Below are 17,998 nucleotides of genomic sequence, written 5' to 3'. Positions count from 1 at the left end.
TGCGTGGCCAGCCGGAGTTGTAGTTGCAAGAGTGTATGTCGCCTTTAAGCTGTTAAACACACCTCCCCACTCATCTAAGTAACCTGGGGACCTGAGCATCAAGCTGGTTAATCCAGTGCAGTGAGTGTAAAGAAAGAAACAGGTTCATGAAAGCGTTGTGCTTAATAACAAGCTGTGTCACTTGAAAATTGTGGAACACTGTTGTGTGATATTATAGCTCACACTAGGAACTATTGTTATTTTTTAAAAGAAACCTGTGAGACATCATTAAGGAGACACTGATATAGTTTCTCTTGCCTCAGTTTATGAGCTACTCATGAGATGATTTGTTTTTTATGCTGGTTAAATTGCCCTCTTACAACCCTATTTCAGGCTGCTAAAACCTCATTTCTAATTAATGTTGGACATTTTAATGGTTTTCCAATTGTTGTTTTATCATCTTTAAAGCACCCTGCCATTTTTATCTCAACAGAACCACAAGAATAAAGTTGAAATGTTGGCCCCCTCTGATTGGCCAGCTAGGATTTAAAAATATAAAAACACACTTTACACACTGTCATTAAATATTTACAACTGTTGCCTATGTGAGGGAATGCTAAAATAAATTAGAGACCACTGGCAGTTTTATTGTTCATATTTTACCTTTCATCACTTTGATGTGGTAATTATCAATTTTATGTAGTTATTCATGAAATAACCAAGGAAGAAACAGAAATGTTTAGTTGTTGCTCTGGAGTGAGATACTGCTATTCCAACAGAAACACCAAAGACATTTTGACACACACATTGTGTTACTGGAGTTTGTTGTGGTGGAAATACAATTTGAATGTTGAATCACATCTGGTTTATGACTTCAGTGGGCAAGAGGAGCATCTAACGAATGCTATGCACATAATGTGAGAGGCTATTATGCCAGAATGCAGAGGAGCACACTACAAACTGTGTTATAAAGAGACAAAACATTGGGGATTGAGCAGGTATTGAGATGATAAACGCACACTGCACAAACTGCCCAATCTAACACGCACGCACGCACGCACGCACGCACGCACGCACGCACGCACACACACACACACACACACACACACACACACACACACACACACGCACACGCACACGCACACGCACACGCACACACGCACACACACCTTGGTCTAGTCCAGACTAGGAATTAGACGGACTGATTGGTGAGTGACAACTGAAATTGAATTTATCTGCAGTAAGAGCCCAGAGGACTCAGGGGAGGGTGCGCGCACACACACACACACACACACACACACACACACGCACACACACATCAGCATGAACAATTACTGAATAATTGCTGACACAAAGGCGTATACTTTCTCTCAGTGTCCTTCTCTCTTTCTGTCTTTATACACACACACACACACACACACACACACACACACACACACACACACACACACACACACACTTGTAAACTCCTATCCCCACAAGTCCCTCCTCTCCAATTTACTGCCAAAGCTGTCTCTTCAAAAAGAAAATCTCTTTTTTCCACCATTACAATGAGAATTGCATCTGGCGAGTCCAAACAAAACCAAAAGTTTGAAAGAGGCCTTCGTTATATTGCAGCTGGTTAGATGTGATTTCAATGGTGATGAATGGAAATGACAATCTTGGAGCCAGAGAAGCAGCCACTCACTATAGCCAAATTTAAAATGAGAAATTATAAAGTGTCTGTGATGTCATTTGTCTTTAAAGACAAGTTTTTAAGGTGAATACGAATTTATGTGACGTCTGTGATTCAAAACACATCAATGCTGGTGTTCATACTGACAGTTATTGTCAGTATGAACAGCCAGCTGGGCTCAGTGTTCTGGTCTGCGGCACAGTCCTCTGAGTATAATCCACAAAGTTTTTCTTAAATCCTTATATCGGCGTAGGAAATCCACCTCGTGGGAGTCGCCGTCCAGGGCCCTTTACAGTCGACCGCTTGGCTCGTCGGACTCTCCGTCCGTGTCACATCACCCAAAACCATTCGATCCGTTCCTACAGGCCGCCGATAACATACAGTACAGCACTTAATTAAAAGAAAAATAAATAAGCAAAGGTTTCATTTTCCAAGGTGCTGTATCTGAGGCAGACACAAGTGATCTTTACATTCCTACTAAATTGGCTGCAGATAGCTCAACACGTCATCCAGCCCTAATTGTGCAAGGCCAATTTTAAGATAGAATTGACCGCTTTGGACTAACCTACGTCCTGAGATGAAAGAACAAAAAACACATGGCACGGCGGCCGATGGACAGTGCCAGCTGGGTCTACTGGTCCCTCCACCCCGGCACTGGGAGTCTTCACTGGGAGAAGAGTGGACAGCCATTCTGGAGACACAGCGCCTATCTTTGCGCGAGCAAATTTTGAATTACAGCCATGACGATCCGTCTCCGAAGCTGGGGAGTGAGGTGGGAAGACAGCGGGTGTGCCATCTGGCCACCTCTTGTCTCATTTGTGCTCTGATAAACTGTAAATTCATCAAATTCAGTGTCCCATATCGTTATTCTTCAAGCTACTCTAGTTGTAAGCTTTAGACAAATGGGAGTGGGCGTCGTTTCATCTCTCAGCCCACACCTTTTTTTAGGATTTTTCAGAATGATGCAGTGAGTGGACCGGAGCTTAAGGTGTTGTTACACAGGCATACAGCTGCACAGATACAGAAAGCAGCTGGATGTTTCCGAAATATGCTTGACGAGGAGGCCGGTTCATCAGAGACTTGAAGTCAACAAGCATTGCAATGGTAGAACATTTCTGGGAAAAAAAAATGTCTTCATGCAAATGTCCTACGACGCAAAAAGTGACACCTCAGATAAAACAATTGCATTTGCAGTCAAAATGAAATCCCAAGTAGATCTGAATACCTTTAATCGTGTGCCGAGCACAAACATGCCCCAAAAAGACACAGATAGTGAGAGTTAAAGGAGAGACACAGTGTGGCTTTTTTGTATTTGTGTGTGAACGACTCCATCAGAGGTCCCCAAAAACCTTTGCTCAATTAATCATGTTGCTCAATACATGATAACAAGTCGGGTGCTTTCAGTCTCCGGCTGTGTGCCCTGTATTGTGCACATCATAAGACTGCAGATAAGAGTATGCTCTGCCCTTTCTCCTTTTAAAAGGTCACTGAATCATAACAAAACAAGGGAGAAGGAAAAAAAGAGCCAAGCTGAAGTTTATTGCAGTAGTGCCATAACAGATATGAACTTGTTATTTGTATTTGTTTTATGTATGATCTACATGTTTTTTTTGTTTTTTTTTTGCTTTTAAGATAACTCATGTTCACCTGAGTTGCGATAACCTTGATAGCCTCAGAGCACACAGGTGGTTTTTAAGGAAAAAATACATTTTGGCTCTACCAGCGATCATCACACTTCAATGCAGCTATTATTGATTTACGTTAAAGCCAACCGTGTTTCACAGGTCAAAATGTCTGCTGTGGAAAAAAAAGGTCCGTCTAACAATAAAAAGGACCTTTGTTTCATTGTGTACGCTCCACTGGGAATACTAATGATGCCAATTGCTGATTAGCTGACACTCCCACCTCCTCCAACATGCCTCTGGTGATAACAGCAGCATTCGAGGGAATACTACTGTTCTCCCTCTTGTGATCTTTTCTTTATTTATTTCTTTTCCTATTTTACAGCTCAATGCAGTCAAACACAGCCGTAAACATTCTTTAAAATGCTAATACAGTTGTTATGTGACTTTTTTGATGAAGCTTTGACTAAAAAACCCCTTATGTTTTTGAATGGAGAATGCACTGCAGGCTTGGTTTTACAAGTGCAGCAGCCAGGATATACTACATTAGGTTGTGGCAATGTTAACTTATCCAAGTTGAAGTTTAACTTTGATGCATTGAAGCTCAAATGACCCCTTATGGTCTTTTGCCATATGATATATGGAGCACCTGATTTCCACTGTCATAGTAACTGGATCTAAAGGGATCTTGTTTCTCTCATAAATGCTCGACACACTCTATCTCATGTTGCCCACAAACAGTGAGCAGTTTTTATATTGAGGTATTTTTTAAGATGTTTGGGGGGGATAAGCAGAAACTCTCAAACAGCAGACTGTCCCTGTCAGGTCGTCATCCACAGCCTTCCCCTCGATGAGGCAGTGAGAGAGACACCTCTCCAGCTCTCTGAGGACAAGAGGGAGAAGCTGAGCCTGGATGTTCCAACACTATATTTAAACACAGACAGACACTTACTCAACCCTATCAGCCCTCTCTGTTTTTCTCTATATTCATTACTCTCTTCTTCAACCCATCATCCCCACCCCATGGCGTTCCTTCCTTCAGGCCTACATAGCAATCCAATCTTTCTCGATCTTTCTCTGCCCGTCTTACTGCTCTTTTCTTTTTCCTGGTTTGGTTTTGTAATGCTGTGTTTTTCCCTTTCCTGTCGACCAAACTGATCTTTACTCCGCCTGTCACTCTATTTTTCAAAGTTATCCATGTACTGCGAGAGTAATAGCTGGGTGGCTGAAAGGATGCTGTTGCAGGATGACACACAGGATATTAATCTGCACAATACTTATTTCAAGAGCAGCCTAAAGCCTGTCAGCTGTGAGAAAACATGGCCCAAGAGAGCTAATGTGTTTTTGTAATAGTCATTGTGCCCTCTACAACTTTGTGTTTTTTTTCTTTTGTTTGCTTAAAGTCCATTTTTACTTCTGCAGGAGTACATTGTTTTGTTTCTTTCTCGCAAACTCAGAGTTCTCTCATTGCAACTGAAGTGCACAAATATGTGTACCCCTAAAAAAAAAAGCTTGTTTTATTCATTAAATAATGAAAGAAAATAATCATAATACTCCCTCATAATGTATCTGTTAAATCATTTAAAATTTGTTGAAAACCAATTATTTAAAGTTAGGAAGACATTGTGGTCAACATGAAATAATAACAATGTTGAAGATACCTGAAATAGATGACTTTCAAACCCATAGATCATCCTGAGCTGCGCTCTTTTACTTATCACTGACTACATGTTACTGGGACACAGAATTGTTTGTGCTTCACCTAAGATGATGAAAAATGCTTATCGGCCTTTTTTCCTCATTTGTAGCTTGTTGTTAAAAATGCATCACGCTCTCTCATTTAGAATAAAACAAAAACAATGTATATACTTACTTGTGTCCACGCCCTTTTATCTTTTTATCTTTAACTTCCCGCCTGCCTTTATCACTCAAGTCTCTTGGCCTCTCATACTGTCTCGGTTTTCCAAACACACTATATAGCCTTTGAAATATTCTCTGCTCTTTCATGCTTCATGCTGGCTGCCTCCCCTCAGGCATATTTAGCTGCCTTTCCTCCATATTGTGAAGTTGCTTATTGAAACATAAGGCGTGATATGGGGAGGCTTTACCGGAGGTTTGCAGAGGTCAAATCCTGCCTCATTTGAATATATGCTATCACAGTGTTGTTCCTTGAGCCCTGAGGCAATGTGGGATATTGGATGTATTACTGCTGCAACCCCTGGATGACAGGAGATAAATAAACCCATGCAGACGCTAGCATTGACTCTGAGCTCGTGTTTAGTATCAGATCAAAAGAAATAACTAGTTTGTCACGCCTACAATGGATGTTTGTCCTTCGGTCCCTCAATCAGTCAAATGTACGTACAGTATCTGGCATTTAAAAAGCACAAAACCATAATTTACCAAAGAGCTTATCAAAAAGCTGCAAATAAAGCTTTGAGGAAGGAGGCACGGCCTGGAAAGCAAAAGCAATAATGAAACATAATGAAAATAAGGATGTAGTTAAAATTACAAGGTAAAGGCAATAGAGCATAAAGAAGCCAATGAATAAGAATGTGGACTGATTCAGCAGATTTCTGTGTTTCACTCCATCACTGCTGCCACGGCCATGTTAGGGTTTGATTAGGTTCAGGCAAAAGATGGAAGTTGTGAATCAAAAAAGGAAAAAAAATTAAATAAAATCTTGACAGTTGGTCGGGAAACAGAAAATGAAGCATTACCTTCCAAAGTTTTGAGGCTCTATAATATGTTACATTACTCTTGCCTTTTGCTCTTGACAGACGGAGTAATTCCCTCATCCACCAGAGGTCCATCTCAATTAAATGTAAACACAGGCTATACCCGGCAGGGGAACAATAAAGCTATGCTAAACCAGGACCACGGGAGACCCTAAGTGGCGGAGCAGAGCAGCCTGGCGGTATGAACACTGGAACGTTCCCTTGTTGATCAAAGAGCTTTAGATGAATTTCATTGTGTGGTGCAAGCCTTAATTTGGAGAAAACTCGACATATTACGGAGAGGGATTATGTAAAATCATATACATAAAATGTGGTCTGAGATGACGTGAAGAACACGTACACACAAGTGTGTAAGCGCACACATGCGCACACACACACACACACACACACACACACACACACACAACCCCTCCTGATTTCATCATCACAATTGTGTTGTAATGCATTACAACAAACCTTCTACACCACCTCTTTTACAGAGCTTTCTGAAATGACGTCATACATAAAACCAACCCATACAACACCTTGGCATTTAAATGACACACACACACACACACACACACACACACACACACACTCTCTCTCACACACGAGCGCGTGCGTTTGCGCCTCTTACCGGAGTGAAGTTCATGACTTTGAGGATCCAGATGGTCAGCGCCAGGTTGACAATCATGGTGACGAGGAGGAGGAGGATGAAGAAGTACAAGCATCTCTTCCTCCAGCCGTAGATTCCCACTGCTGGGTAAACCTGGGCGCCGCACACCGACGCCCCCCGCTGGTGGAGCGGATTGGGCTGCGCCGCGAGGATATACTGCTCCTGGGTCATCTGAAAGGGACAAAGGCATCACAGATTATTATTATGGTCATTATTAGTATTAGTTGTAGTCGTAGTAGTAGTGTTATCATTATGATTGGGATCTGAGCAGATTCTAGACAAGCATCGCAGGAGAGATTTCAAAGAGAAAAAGAGAGAAGGAAGGTAGAGATGGCCTTTACATGCCTTCCTTAATTTTTCATGCATTCAGAGCATACTAAGTTTCGGGCATGGTTTTGGGGAGGATGGAAACCTCATTGAACAGGGGAAAATGAAGAAAAGCAGAGCAGCATAGAAAGGTAGAGAGCGGCGTTAGAGGCAAAGCGTGACACGAAAATAATTTGGAAGTGAGAGAGCGTAAAAAAAGAGAAAGACCGAAGCATGATGAAAATGAGACAGAGGTGGAGTGGTGGAGCGATAGCACAACACTGAGTAGTAAGAGATAGAAGAGGAGGATGGAGGGAGAGAGAGAGAGAGAGAAGGGGGAGATAAGACGGCAGAAGAGGACAGAGTCCATTAGTTGTAGTGCAGCAGGAGGAGTCATTGGTGGTAAGAGATATGGACACTGGCTCCAAGGCACTACTATCTCTGTCTATCTCCGACTCTCTAACTCTCTCTCACGATGCTCTCTCTGCCTCAAAATCTCTCCCTCGCTCTCTCTCTCTCTCTCTCTCTCTCTCTCTCTCTCTCTCTCTCTCTCTCTTGCTCCCTAATTCACTTCCTATCTCGCTTCTGCACCTCTCTCCCTCTTTATCGGTCTCTCTCTTACACACACACATTATGTCTTTATTTGCTGAGGCTGCATGACCTTAACACCTCACTGACTGTTGTTCCCCCACCCCCCCGCCATGCTATTTCCTCCATATAGTCTCACATGATGATACCAACAAGCCTTGATGGGAAACAAAAATGCTGACTATTGCTTTGCCTGCAGAAAGAAAGAAAATGCAGACTTGGCCTGTTCAACTTTTGTTGGGTTTTCAGGGGAGTCTCTGAAGCTAATATCAATCCGTAATCCATGTCTCTACATGGGTCCGTTTTTTCTTGCACATAAGAGCAAATCCAAAGGCCTTCTAATCTAAGGGAATCTAAGATGACCACAAATACTGTACCATTACACTCTACCATCCAAATTGACTTAAAAATATAGGCTATTGATTTTAATCAACTACGCCCAAGTCCCTTAGTTATTAAAAAAAAGAAAAAAAGATATAAACAACATATCACTTTCAGCAAACTGAGACTAACATATCTATACCTTTCCTGTGAAAATCCTTGGAATAATCAACCATGAGCTAACAATGCTAATCTGACCAGTCCCATGACGTGATGGTGTAATAGAGACTCTAACTCAGTGTTGTGTTTTCCTTTACGCTTCAGGAGCCATTTTCCACCTGAATTAGTAGTGATACTGGGTGACCTAACGTTGATAAAGCGGAACCAAAACACATCAAATCCAGGTGGAAATGCACCTACGATGCAATGAAGACTCAATCAACCAGAACATCTCTGCAGACACTCATACACATGTTTGGCTGCATTCACTGAGTGATAGATCTTTGGTAAAAAATGGAGAAAATAGCATTTATTATCAGATTTAAAAGAGATGATGAAAGGATATATACACCAATCCTCTTTTTGGCAAATGAAAGATGGAGCTGTTTTTAATGTGCATACAAAATATGCATTTAATATTTGCGATCCAATTACTTTCTAAGTACGCACAAGCTGGATAAGACACATTAATGCCAACTGGAGAGGGCTCAATGTTTGTCAAGTGGGCAAATGGATTGATGTAGATTTCCCTTTTCACAGTCAAGACATTCTCCTGCTACGTTCTCAGCTGGTTCATCTGTTGCACTTTTTGGGTGCACCTGTTCCGTCTGTGCAGATACAATGCCTACGAATCAATAGCGTTGCTGCGGAATAGAGCATTGGGCGGGTGATAATTGCATCTCAGTATTAAGCGTTCACACTGAATCAATAGCAGCGTGTGTGCATGTGTGTGTCTGTGTGTGTGTGTCTGTGTGTGCATGTGTGTGTCTGTGTGCATGTGTGTGTCTGTGTGTGTGTGTAGGTGTAGCTGTGTGTGTGTGTGTGTGTGTGTGTATGTGTACTGGAGTTTTCTATGGTGCCCTGGAATGTTAATATGTTTTTCCTGCATGTATCAAGAGTGGGAATCAATAGGTTCTCAGATGTGTGTGTGTGTGTGTGTGTGTGTGTGTGTGTGTGTGTGTGTGTGTGTGTGTGTGTGTGTGCGTGTGCGTGTGTGCGTGTGTGCGTTTTTGCATGGATGTTTCTCAAGGGCAAGAGTAATAATCAGCTAAAGAACCAATGTCAGAACCAATAAGCTATTCCTTGTTTTTCTGCCGATTCATAATTCATTTTATTGACAGGTAGGTTAGTGGTGTTTTAGTGCACAATGATACAAATTAATACTCATCCACAATTGGATTTGAAATACATAATTTGGTTTCACTTGAAGATTATGTGTGGTCATTTTTTTCAATTACTCAATTACTCAGTGATTTGCATCCTCTCATGCTCTGCCACTGACTCATCCATGGTGTTGCGTAGGCATTGGTTTTGTGTGTCTCATTTCACTCACAGCTGTTCATGCTTATCAACCTAACTCAGCATCGAGACGAAGACGTATTGTCTCCTCCCCCATAGTTCTCCAATTAACTTGTATCAAATTCGTCATACTTTTGTCACCCTTTCCTTCCATCTCATTCATTCCCTTTGTCTCTCTCCTTGTGTTCTTCCTGGAGCTTTCTTCCTCTTTCCTTCCATCTTTATTTACCATTATTGTTTCTCTCTTTCTTTTAAGTCATTGCCTCCCCCCTTGATTTACATTGTAAGCATCTGTCATTGCTCTCGCTCTCCTCCTCACCCATTACACATCCATTAATGTCTCTTACCTCAACTTCATACTCTTCTCCATCTCCACATTCTTTCTTCTCCGGCTTTCCTCACTTGCCTCATTTAATTCTTCTTTTCCACTCTCTGTTCTAAACTGATCCATTTTGTTTCCCGTCTTTTCCTCCTTCCCTGCCTCTGTTCTCCATTCATCCCTCCTTCCCTCACTCTTCCAATGCATTTTTTAGATTGAACTGACAGCAGAGTCATTAATCAATCCTATGGTGCACCACAGCCTGGAGGCCCTGCACAACATGACCTAACTTTATCAACATCATAATGTCTTGACAGCCATAAAAACAGCCGCTATTAGAGCCGCATCACCGTGGTTGCCATTACAGCATGCCGTCAACTGTGATCAAACAATGATCTCAGGGGAACCATAATCTAAATTAGACTTTATATTATAGGTATACAAATAGCATGATTTTTCTTTTTTGCCAATATGGTGGTACTGACCTCAGTCAGTAAACTGTGACTTCTACATCATGAGAAGAAAAAAAGAAAGAAAAAATACCAATATCAATATGTATTTTTCTCAGTTTTGCCTGACTGTGTGCAACTCGGCCAAATGGAAAGTAGCACATTAAAGCACAAAAAAAGCCACTGAAACCACAACATGTGTGAATGTACACAGGTTTACATTCCACTGCATGTATTGTTAGGGTGACCATCAGGGAAACACATGAGCACTATGACATAAAAACAACTCCATGTGGTTACACACATCAATAAGACAAACCTACATGAGCAGACACTATAACACACTCACACATGGTACCCCTCCCTGCATGACACCAGACTGAAGCTGAGCTCTTCACTTTGAGGATTAGATGGTAAGAAGATGAGAGGACATGAAGAAGATGAGAGGAGACAAAGAAGAGCAGCGAGAAGACGTTAAGGACAAATGAGAGAAAATAATAAAGAGAGGAATTGATATGACTGTGACCTATACACATACACATACACATAGACGTACACACCCACGCAACACCTCAAAATGAGAGGCCCAAAATGAAAACATTACTCCGATAAGAGCTAATAACAGGAGATAAGACGACAGGATACATTACTTGAAAGTGTTTTTCATCTTTCAAGCAGCTCAATTTCACATAGAATTTAAAATGCATTATAAAAAACTAATCATACATTTGCCCTCATATGTCAAGTCACAGGCAGTCCTTGCAGTGAATTAAAAAAAACATGGTTTGGTTCAGGCTGGGAGCCATATGACTAAGGATATCTATCTAAGGAAATATAATGATGGCAATGTAAAACTTCATTATGAATAGTGTTTCAGTTGCCTGATGTGATTGTAGCCCCATGGGCATTCCCTTTTTTGATGTACACTTAAGCTTCTCATCTATGAGACGTTTCAGAAAAGTCGGACACTGATGCACGATGTTATCCTCTCTCATTATGCAACCGGATGAATGTTAATGCATGTAGAATGTGAAGTATACGTGTCAGATTCGGCTTGGTGGATGTTGCAAAAAAAAGGCGAGCAGAGCTGGAGTCCACACACACACACACACACACACACACACACAGGTGCTGCCTAATCATGTATGTGAAAGCAAGATAAATTTGCAGAAATTGGTGGATATGGATGGATTTGACGCAGACGCTGCGCTGGATAACGAATCAAAAAATGGACTGATGGACTTTTAGTCACAAAGTCAGACTGCTGAAGGTCTCGCTTCACAGCTGAAATGCGTATCAAAGTGCAATCAGTATGCGCGCATGGCCGATCGGTGCTACTGCTGAACGTGAAGCGCCGGGGCCGACCCGACGTATCTGTCAGGGTGTCGGCACCACGCGGCCCAGCTCTCCTCTCATCTGCTTATGCTCAATCAATACCGGCGCTTCAACATCGCTCCACTTCTGAGGGCTTTGACATTCTCTCTGTGCTTCTCCCTTTCCACCGGCCTCTTTAAGTCGGGCTTTGGGGGAGAGCATTGACCATGCATGGTTGAGTGGTGAAGATCAACCACCGTGGGTTTTCTTTCTTTAAGAGTGAACATGATATCTGTTGATTCAAGGTGGAGAAACCAAAAGGTTGCATTGATATCCACTAGCGTTTCTTAAATCTTTTCAGCAATTTTTAGGTATTATTGTTTTATTCACCAAGAGCCATCTTAGGAGTGCTGGGTATCAGAAATTGCAATGTAGTTTTTGTTCTTTTTAGTAGTGAGTGCTGGATGTTGCACTATCCTACTTTTTAAACTTGGAAATAGTGTAGCAACACATTAAGTGGCTCAATCAATCACAGGCTTTTTTTTCTTATTCACTCAGTATCTACTGGGATTTTATTGGGTTTAAATATCGCCTATAGATCCAGGATTATCCCTATTCAAAGCTTTTTGGTACCTCTACTTCCAGCCAAAGGAGAGGCCAGTCTGGACTCACCCAGGCACAACATGTTACCGTCATGGTCAGCTACGCTTCAAACTATGACTTTCTAGGTACCCCTGGCTTGTAGTATCAGTTTTGGACGTGCAAAAAACATAAGCTTGCTACCAGCGCTGTGTCTTTAAAATTTTAAATCTCTTAAATCTTTCAAATCTCCGTCTTCAAAGGAAATTAAATTCATACAGAAAAACAACGTAGTCTGGGTTAGGAAAGGAGCATGGTTCAGGTTAACTTGACGGACTAACGCGTTGACCTTGTGACTAACGTTTCACGGGACGAACATAACTGACAAGCCAGCAGAGCAAAATAAGTCATCGTTGACCATCTATCTATAATTTATCATTCTACATAACAATTTAGAATTGATAATTTAGAATTATTACTTAAAGACATAATCAGGCAGTGACATAATCATCATCTCAGTATCGCTTAAATAATTTGACAATCCATTATCAATCTAATATCAAGTGGAATGACAAAAAAATAACTCTTTCATGACCATATCTGCCTTTGTAATGACTAATTATGCCAATTTATTTTTGTTTCTGAGGATTCTCGTGGACATTTTTCATCATATTTTGGGAAATTCTATTTTATCTGGTTCATATTATTCTGTGGAGAGGCAGTCAGTGCTCTTGGGTGAATAAATGTTAATATACACAAATAAAAACAACACTGTTCGGGGGCAGGTGTGCATATGTGTGACGAAAGGCTCAACAAGGGATTTCATGTCAAATACCTAAACATGAAACAAAGTGTTTGTGTTCCCACCCATGTACATTTATGTGTGTGTGCATGTGTGTGTGTGTGTGTGTGTGTGTGTGTGTGTGTGTGTGTGTGTGTGATAACCCACTAAGCCAACTGAATTGGGAGCGCTCTGTGTTGGCTGTAAGTTGTTGGTTTGGACAGCCTGCCATCCCTCTCTGTCACTGTGGGCACTCAGGTGTTCAGCCAGTGGATGGATCACACACACACACACACACACACACACACACACACACACACACACACACACACACCACACACACACACACACACACACACAAAGTCCGGGGAGCTTGAACACATGTGGACACAATAAAAGAAAATCCCCACAAGCAACAAGCAAACACACCTATAGACAGACAAAAATCACACTGCAGCTACATGCACCAGCAAACACACAAACAAAGCATGCATACACACGTGAACACACACACACACACAAACAGTGCTCCTGTGCAGTCAGGCATTCACTATTCAAACAGATTTACGAGGTTCTGCTGCAGGCCTAGTGTAAAAAGAGAAGACTTAAAAGGATCTCTCTCTCTCTCTCTCTCTCTCTCTCCCTCTCTCTCTCTCGCTCTCTCTCTCTCTCTCTCTCTCTCTCTCTCTCTCTGTCTCATGTCTATGCCAAAAGCACAACAGATGTCGCCATATAAAACACCTAAAACAGACAGACAGAGAGGACAAACGGATAGCAGCATTGAAAAAAGGACAGCAACCAAAAAAAGAAAAGGAGGAACAAAAAAGTACAAAAGTGTGATAGTTGATTGACGAACGGTCACCTGAGCTGTTTTACATTTGGTGGCTTTTGTGCCAAAATTACTTTCATAAGTGAAGCCCCAGCTTTTTAAAGTGAACAATACTAGTCCAAGACTATAGTAAACGTATCCCAAAACTAAAGCCATGCACAAAAATATATAAAATAAAAAAAACAGTATCCACAAAAACTGAACTTAGCTTATTCTATCTAACAAAACACTGGCAGTTTTTATGTGACTGGTTTCAAGGTATAACTATTTAACTTGAAGCCTTATTTCAAGACGATAGCATCTGCATATCCTAAATCCAAGCACATTTTCCAACATATAAATAATACATCTTACATACATTCTTGCATTATGTATTTGAAGTTTTAGTTGGATATTTGGTAAGTAATATAAGTTTAGTTGGTAAGTGATATTTCCTTAATTGTATGGCTTTTGTTCTCTTTTTAATTAAAAAACGATTCCCCCTATGGGATTCTTATATAAAACTGTAAATCATAGGTTGTTCATTATGATTTTTTTTTAAATGAGCCAAAAACTGCTGTATTTTGATGTATTGAACACCATAATAAATACACAAGTTAAATATATGGTTTGGTACATGAGAAAATTCAAATAACCCAAATGGGCCCCGTCTGAATTTTTTGTTTTGGGTATGCAATTCCAGAGCAGAGGCCTTTAAATAGGTTGGTTTTTAAAAAGGTTTTTAAGAGCTTTCTTTTTTCAGTGTATGCATAATTAAATACATATAGTAAATAACAGAAAAATAGCAGTGTTTGCTATTCATCCCCATCACTTGTTTTTGTGACCATAGCATTCATGGTACTCGCAGTGGCAGCTGGTGACATTTTTTTTGGGGTGGGCGCAGTTGGGCGGCGCGGTTTAAATATCACTCCACAATGAGAAGAGAAGAGGTTTTGAGTAGAATATTTTAAAAAACAAAGCTTTATTTCAAGACAACACAGTGCTCAACACTGTCCAACAACAACTAACAACAAACTGTGACTTTGGGCATGAGGTTCAGAGCAGAATGGTTTAAGAAACATTGGTTTGGATTTCAGAGGTTTACAGAATAAAAGAGGAGCCACACCCTCACATGAAAGAGATACATCACATTTTACATTGGGTGTTTGACAGTGGGCCCCACTACTTGTAGCATTCACACTGGGGCCCTGCAGTAAGGTGGCACTGATGAGGTCTTTGAAGGCAAAGCGTTCTCTGGTGTGTCCAAGTATGGTGTCACAAACCTACAGATAAATATAGAGAGAGACAGAGACAGATACGTTGTGGGGAAATATCTACTACAAACAGGCTTCATACGACAGACAAAAGCCAATAATCAGAGTTGACAAAAAACTATGTTTTTTGTGTGTCTTGATGGTGTGATGTCATCAACAGACTAAAGGCCAGTAGCCACCTTGCTGGCTGTAGCCTGGTGCTATGGCCATATAGATGCTAATAACCTTTGACTTTAACCATTGTCATGGCTGCAGACAAAAAACTACGTTGTGTGTGTCTTGATGGCTCATCAACATATACAAAAGGCCAGGAGCCACCTTCAATGCTCTAGCATGGAGCTATAACACAAACACACACACAAACTAACTTGTTGGGGGTTGAATTGGTATTTTAGCTAAAGTTATAGTCTGATATGATATCCACCCAAATCTAACAATGTCCAACATGCCTTCTGTTGTGGGAAAGATAAAACATTAAACTCTAACACAGGCATCTGCTGATTTTGAAGCTCACCTCTGCAGCAATCCTTCAAGCTTATTAGCATCCAGCTAACCAGCTCCGGTTAGCATATAAGCTTGAGGAGAAGCTCCGGGTGGACGTCCTCCCGCGGTCAGTGCTTTGCTGCTGGGTTTTTAAATCCGGACGTTCGGGTCCAACTCTTTCGGCCTCTTCTCGTCAACATCTGATTGTCGATTGAAAGATGTTTCGTGTAGAGATACCACAGAGTTTTCAGTCACCATGTCTCTGCTGGCTATGTTGCTCGTGTAGCTACATGGGCGCTATACGGGAAGTATGGGAATGATACAAGTCTCTGATTCGACAAATAGTCCAGTCACGTTGAAACAAAAAGCAATGTCATTGGCGAGGGCGCAAACTTTTGCGCCCGGAGATTCCAGTTTCATCCGCCAATGAGAAGCTCTCCTTGCCGTAACGCCCGTGAAAAGTTTGCTCGCTGTCATAGACTCCTATTTGGCCGGCGCCCAAGAAAGGGAGAGAGGCTTTCTCAGTGATGATGAATATTTATATTTGGTCAGATTTAACTTAAGTGGTTGTTGACAGGGGCTTACGGTCTCCCACACACATTTAGCGCGTCAACATGGTATATTTCTTATTTCAATTATTTGGTATATTATGTTTTTGGACGGTAAATATATTATTATATTTTTCTTCTTTTTTTTTCCATTACAAAGTATTAAGAGGGGTGGCGCCCTCGCGCCCTCTATTGACGAACCGCCACTGGGTACTAGTTAAAGTCAAATAAAGATTGTTTTCATGTTTTAAGGAAACCAAGCTGAATGTGACAGGATTTGAACCCCGCTCTTCTTTACTTTTGCAGATTAATGTTAAGTACTGCCATCCAACAGCCCTCCCACCTGGATACATGCTTCGGCACCTTCCAAAAATATGGATTGTTTCAAGCTTTTTAAACAAACTTGACCCACTGTGGTCTTTCATCAGTGTGTTGATCTCATGTTCATCTGATGTTGGTGCTTGTTGAAGGACTGCTGAGAAAAGTTTGTCTCTGTCTAGATTTAACTTCATCCAATGATGTCTTCGGTGTTTTCAGAACCCACAAGACCCATCAGAGGATGATGGAAATGGAGAGAGAAACCCATCGAGGCCATATGAGAGAGGCGCAGTGTAACGATTGGAGAAGAGAAAGCTAAGGAAAAATAGAGATCCTGGTGTTGTTGTTTGATTGGCAGGTTCACTGAAGTCTTAATGGTTCACCACTGGATCACAGCAGTATTTCAGAACCATGGACAGCTCTGACATCTATACAGAGCTGGACGAGCTGAAACAACATCTGCACTTCTAATATTGTGAGGATTCTATTACGCATGTTAACAATCTGAAAGCTCTGCAAAATCAAAAGATCGTTCATGAGCTTTTTTTGAGGTTTAGTGCTGTTTTGCAGTACAAATACCTGCAGTCACCCAGAGAGTTGCAAACTTGCACACAGCTCTGATGCATACCCTCATCCCGCAGAGCCATGTAACCACACAATGGGAGTATTGTATTTGGCACAGTATCCACAAATCCATGTGTTCATGCGCACATGCAGTGCAACGTGACTGCAAAGTATTGGCACAATCTGCTTGTCATTATGTGGGCCTTTTTGAGTACAATCTGCAGAGTTACAATGCCGTTAAGTGCTGCCTGTAGATGTATGACCTCCCTAGGGTTAGCTGTGTCTCTCTCTCTCCTCTCGCTTTCTGTATCACTCTCTGTCATCATGTTTATTTGTCTCGCTCCCATTGAATTCAGTTCCAGCCCCATTCTTGATCTTCCAATATCGCCCCCTCCCTTCTCCCTCTCTCTGGCATGCTGCCTCCTGCTGAGTCAGTATCTGTCAATCAAAAAGCTGCCACTGTTAGACAGCACCAACAACAAAAACTGACTTAAGCTGGAGTATTTCCTCCTGCTGAAGAAAAAGACAGAACACATCGTGGAAAGATAGTTTGCTGGCCTTGTAGCCTGCTTTTTGCAACTCTTTCAAACTGACAACAGAGGCTGATGAGTGGATCTGCTGTTTCCTGCCGTGGTGTGTAGATGGCACCACACGAGAATACACAACAGGAAGCTGAAGATTATTTCATACAATAATAATCTGGTTATTGCTTATAAAATATGTACTTTACAAAATCAATACATGATTCATAACCATCGGAAGTTGTCGTGAGCGCCAATTCTAGCAAATAGGAAAACGAAATTATAACTTCATTATCACTGCAGGAATCAATTATCCCTGATTAACATAATGGTGCATTATATGAGATGCCATAAGCGACGGTGAACACCCAATATCATATTATGTTCAAGGCGAGGAATGGCTTGAAAGGCACTAAAATAATAATTTCTGAAATAAATTATTTTCCTTAAAGAAATTCAGCTTGCGAAGGTTGATTCGCGCCACGATCTATTACTTTATTTTAGACATGTAACCTGCTTGTAAGATTCCTCGAAAAATCCTCGAAACACAGGCCTGTGTATCTGAGTCATGCAACCCATTTTCAACCACAAAAACATGTCAACTCATCGCTCCACTGTCACACAAAGTCAACAGTTGT

The 17,998-nt window shown here is 41.3% G+C and overlaps 1 protein-coding gene across 2 annotated transcripts in view; it reads right to left on the bottom strand.

Moving 5' to 3' along the window:
- Positions 1–17,998, bottom strand: part of LOC137795085 (zeta-sarcoglycan-like) — a 296,918-nt gene that overhangs the window by 128,139 nt on the left and 150,781 nt on the right. For both annotated transcript variants that reach the window (XM_068592345.1, XM_068592346.1), the window contains exon 2: positions 6,631–6,840. In XM_068592345.1, coding sequence (XP_068448446.1) covers positions 6,631–6,840 — 210 coding nt within the window. The remainder of the gene's footprint in view (positions 1–6,630; positions 6,841–17,998) is intronic.

This window comes from Clinocottus analis, unplaced genomic scaffold (genome assembly GCF_023055335.1).
Source record: "Clinocottus analis isolate CAN_PGR_092001 unplaced genomic scaffold, fCliAna1.0.p SCAF_27, whole genome shotgun sequence".
Lineage (NCBI taxonomy): Eukaryota > Metazoa > Chordata > Actinopteri > Perciformes > Cottidae > Clinocottus > Clinocottus analis.
Note: the sequence above shows the minus strand (reverse complement) of the source record. Positions and strands in the feature narration are given on the sequence as shown.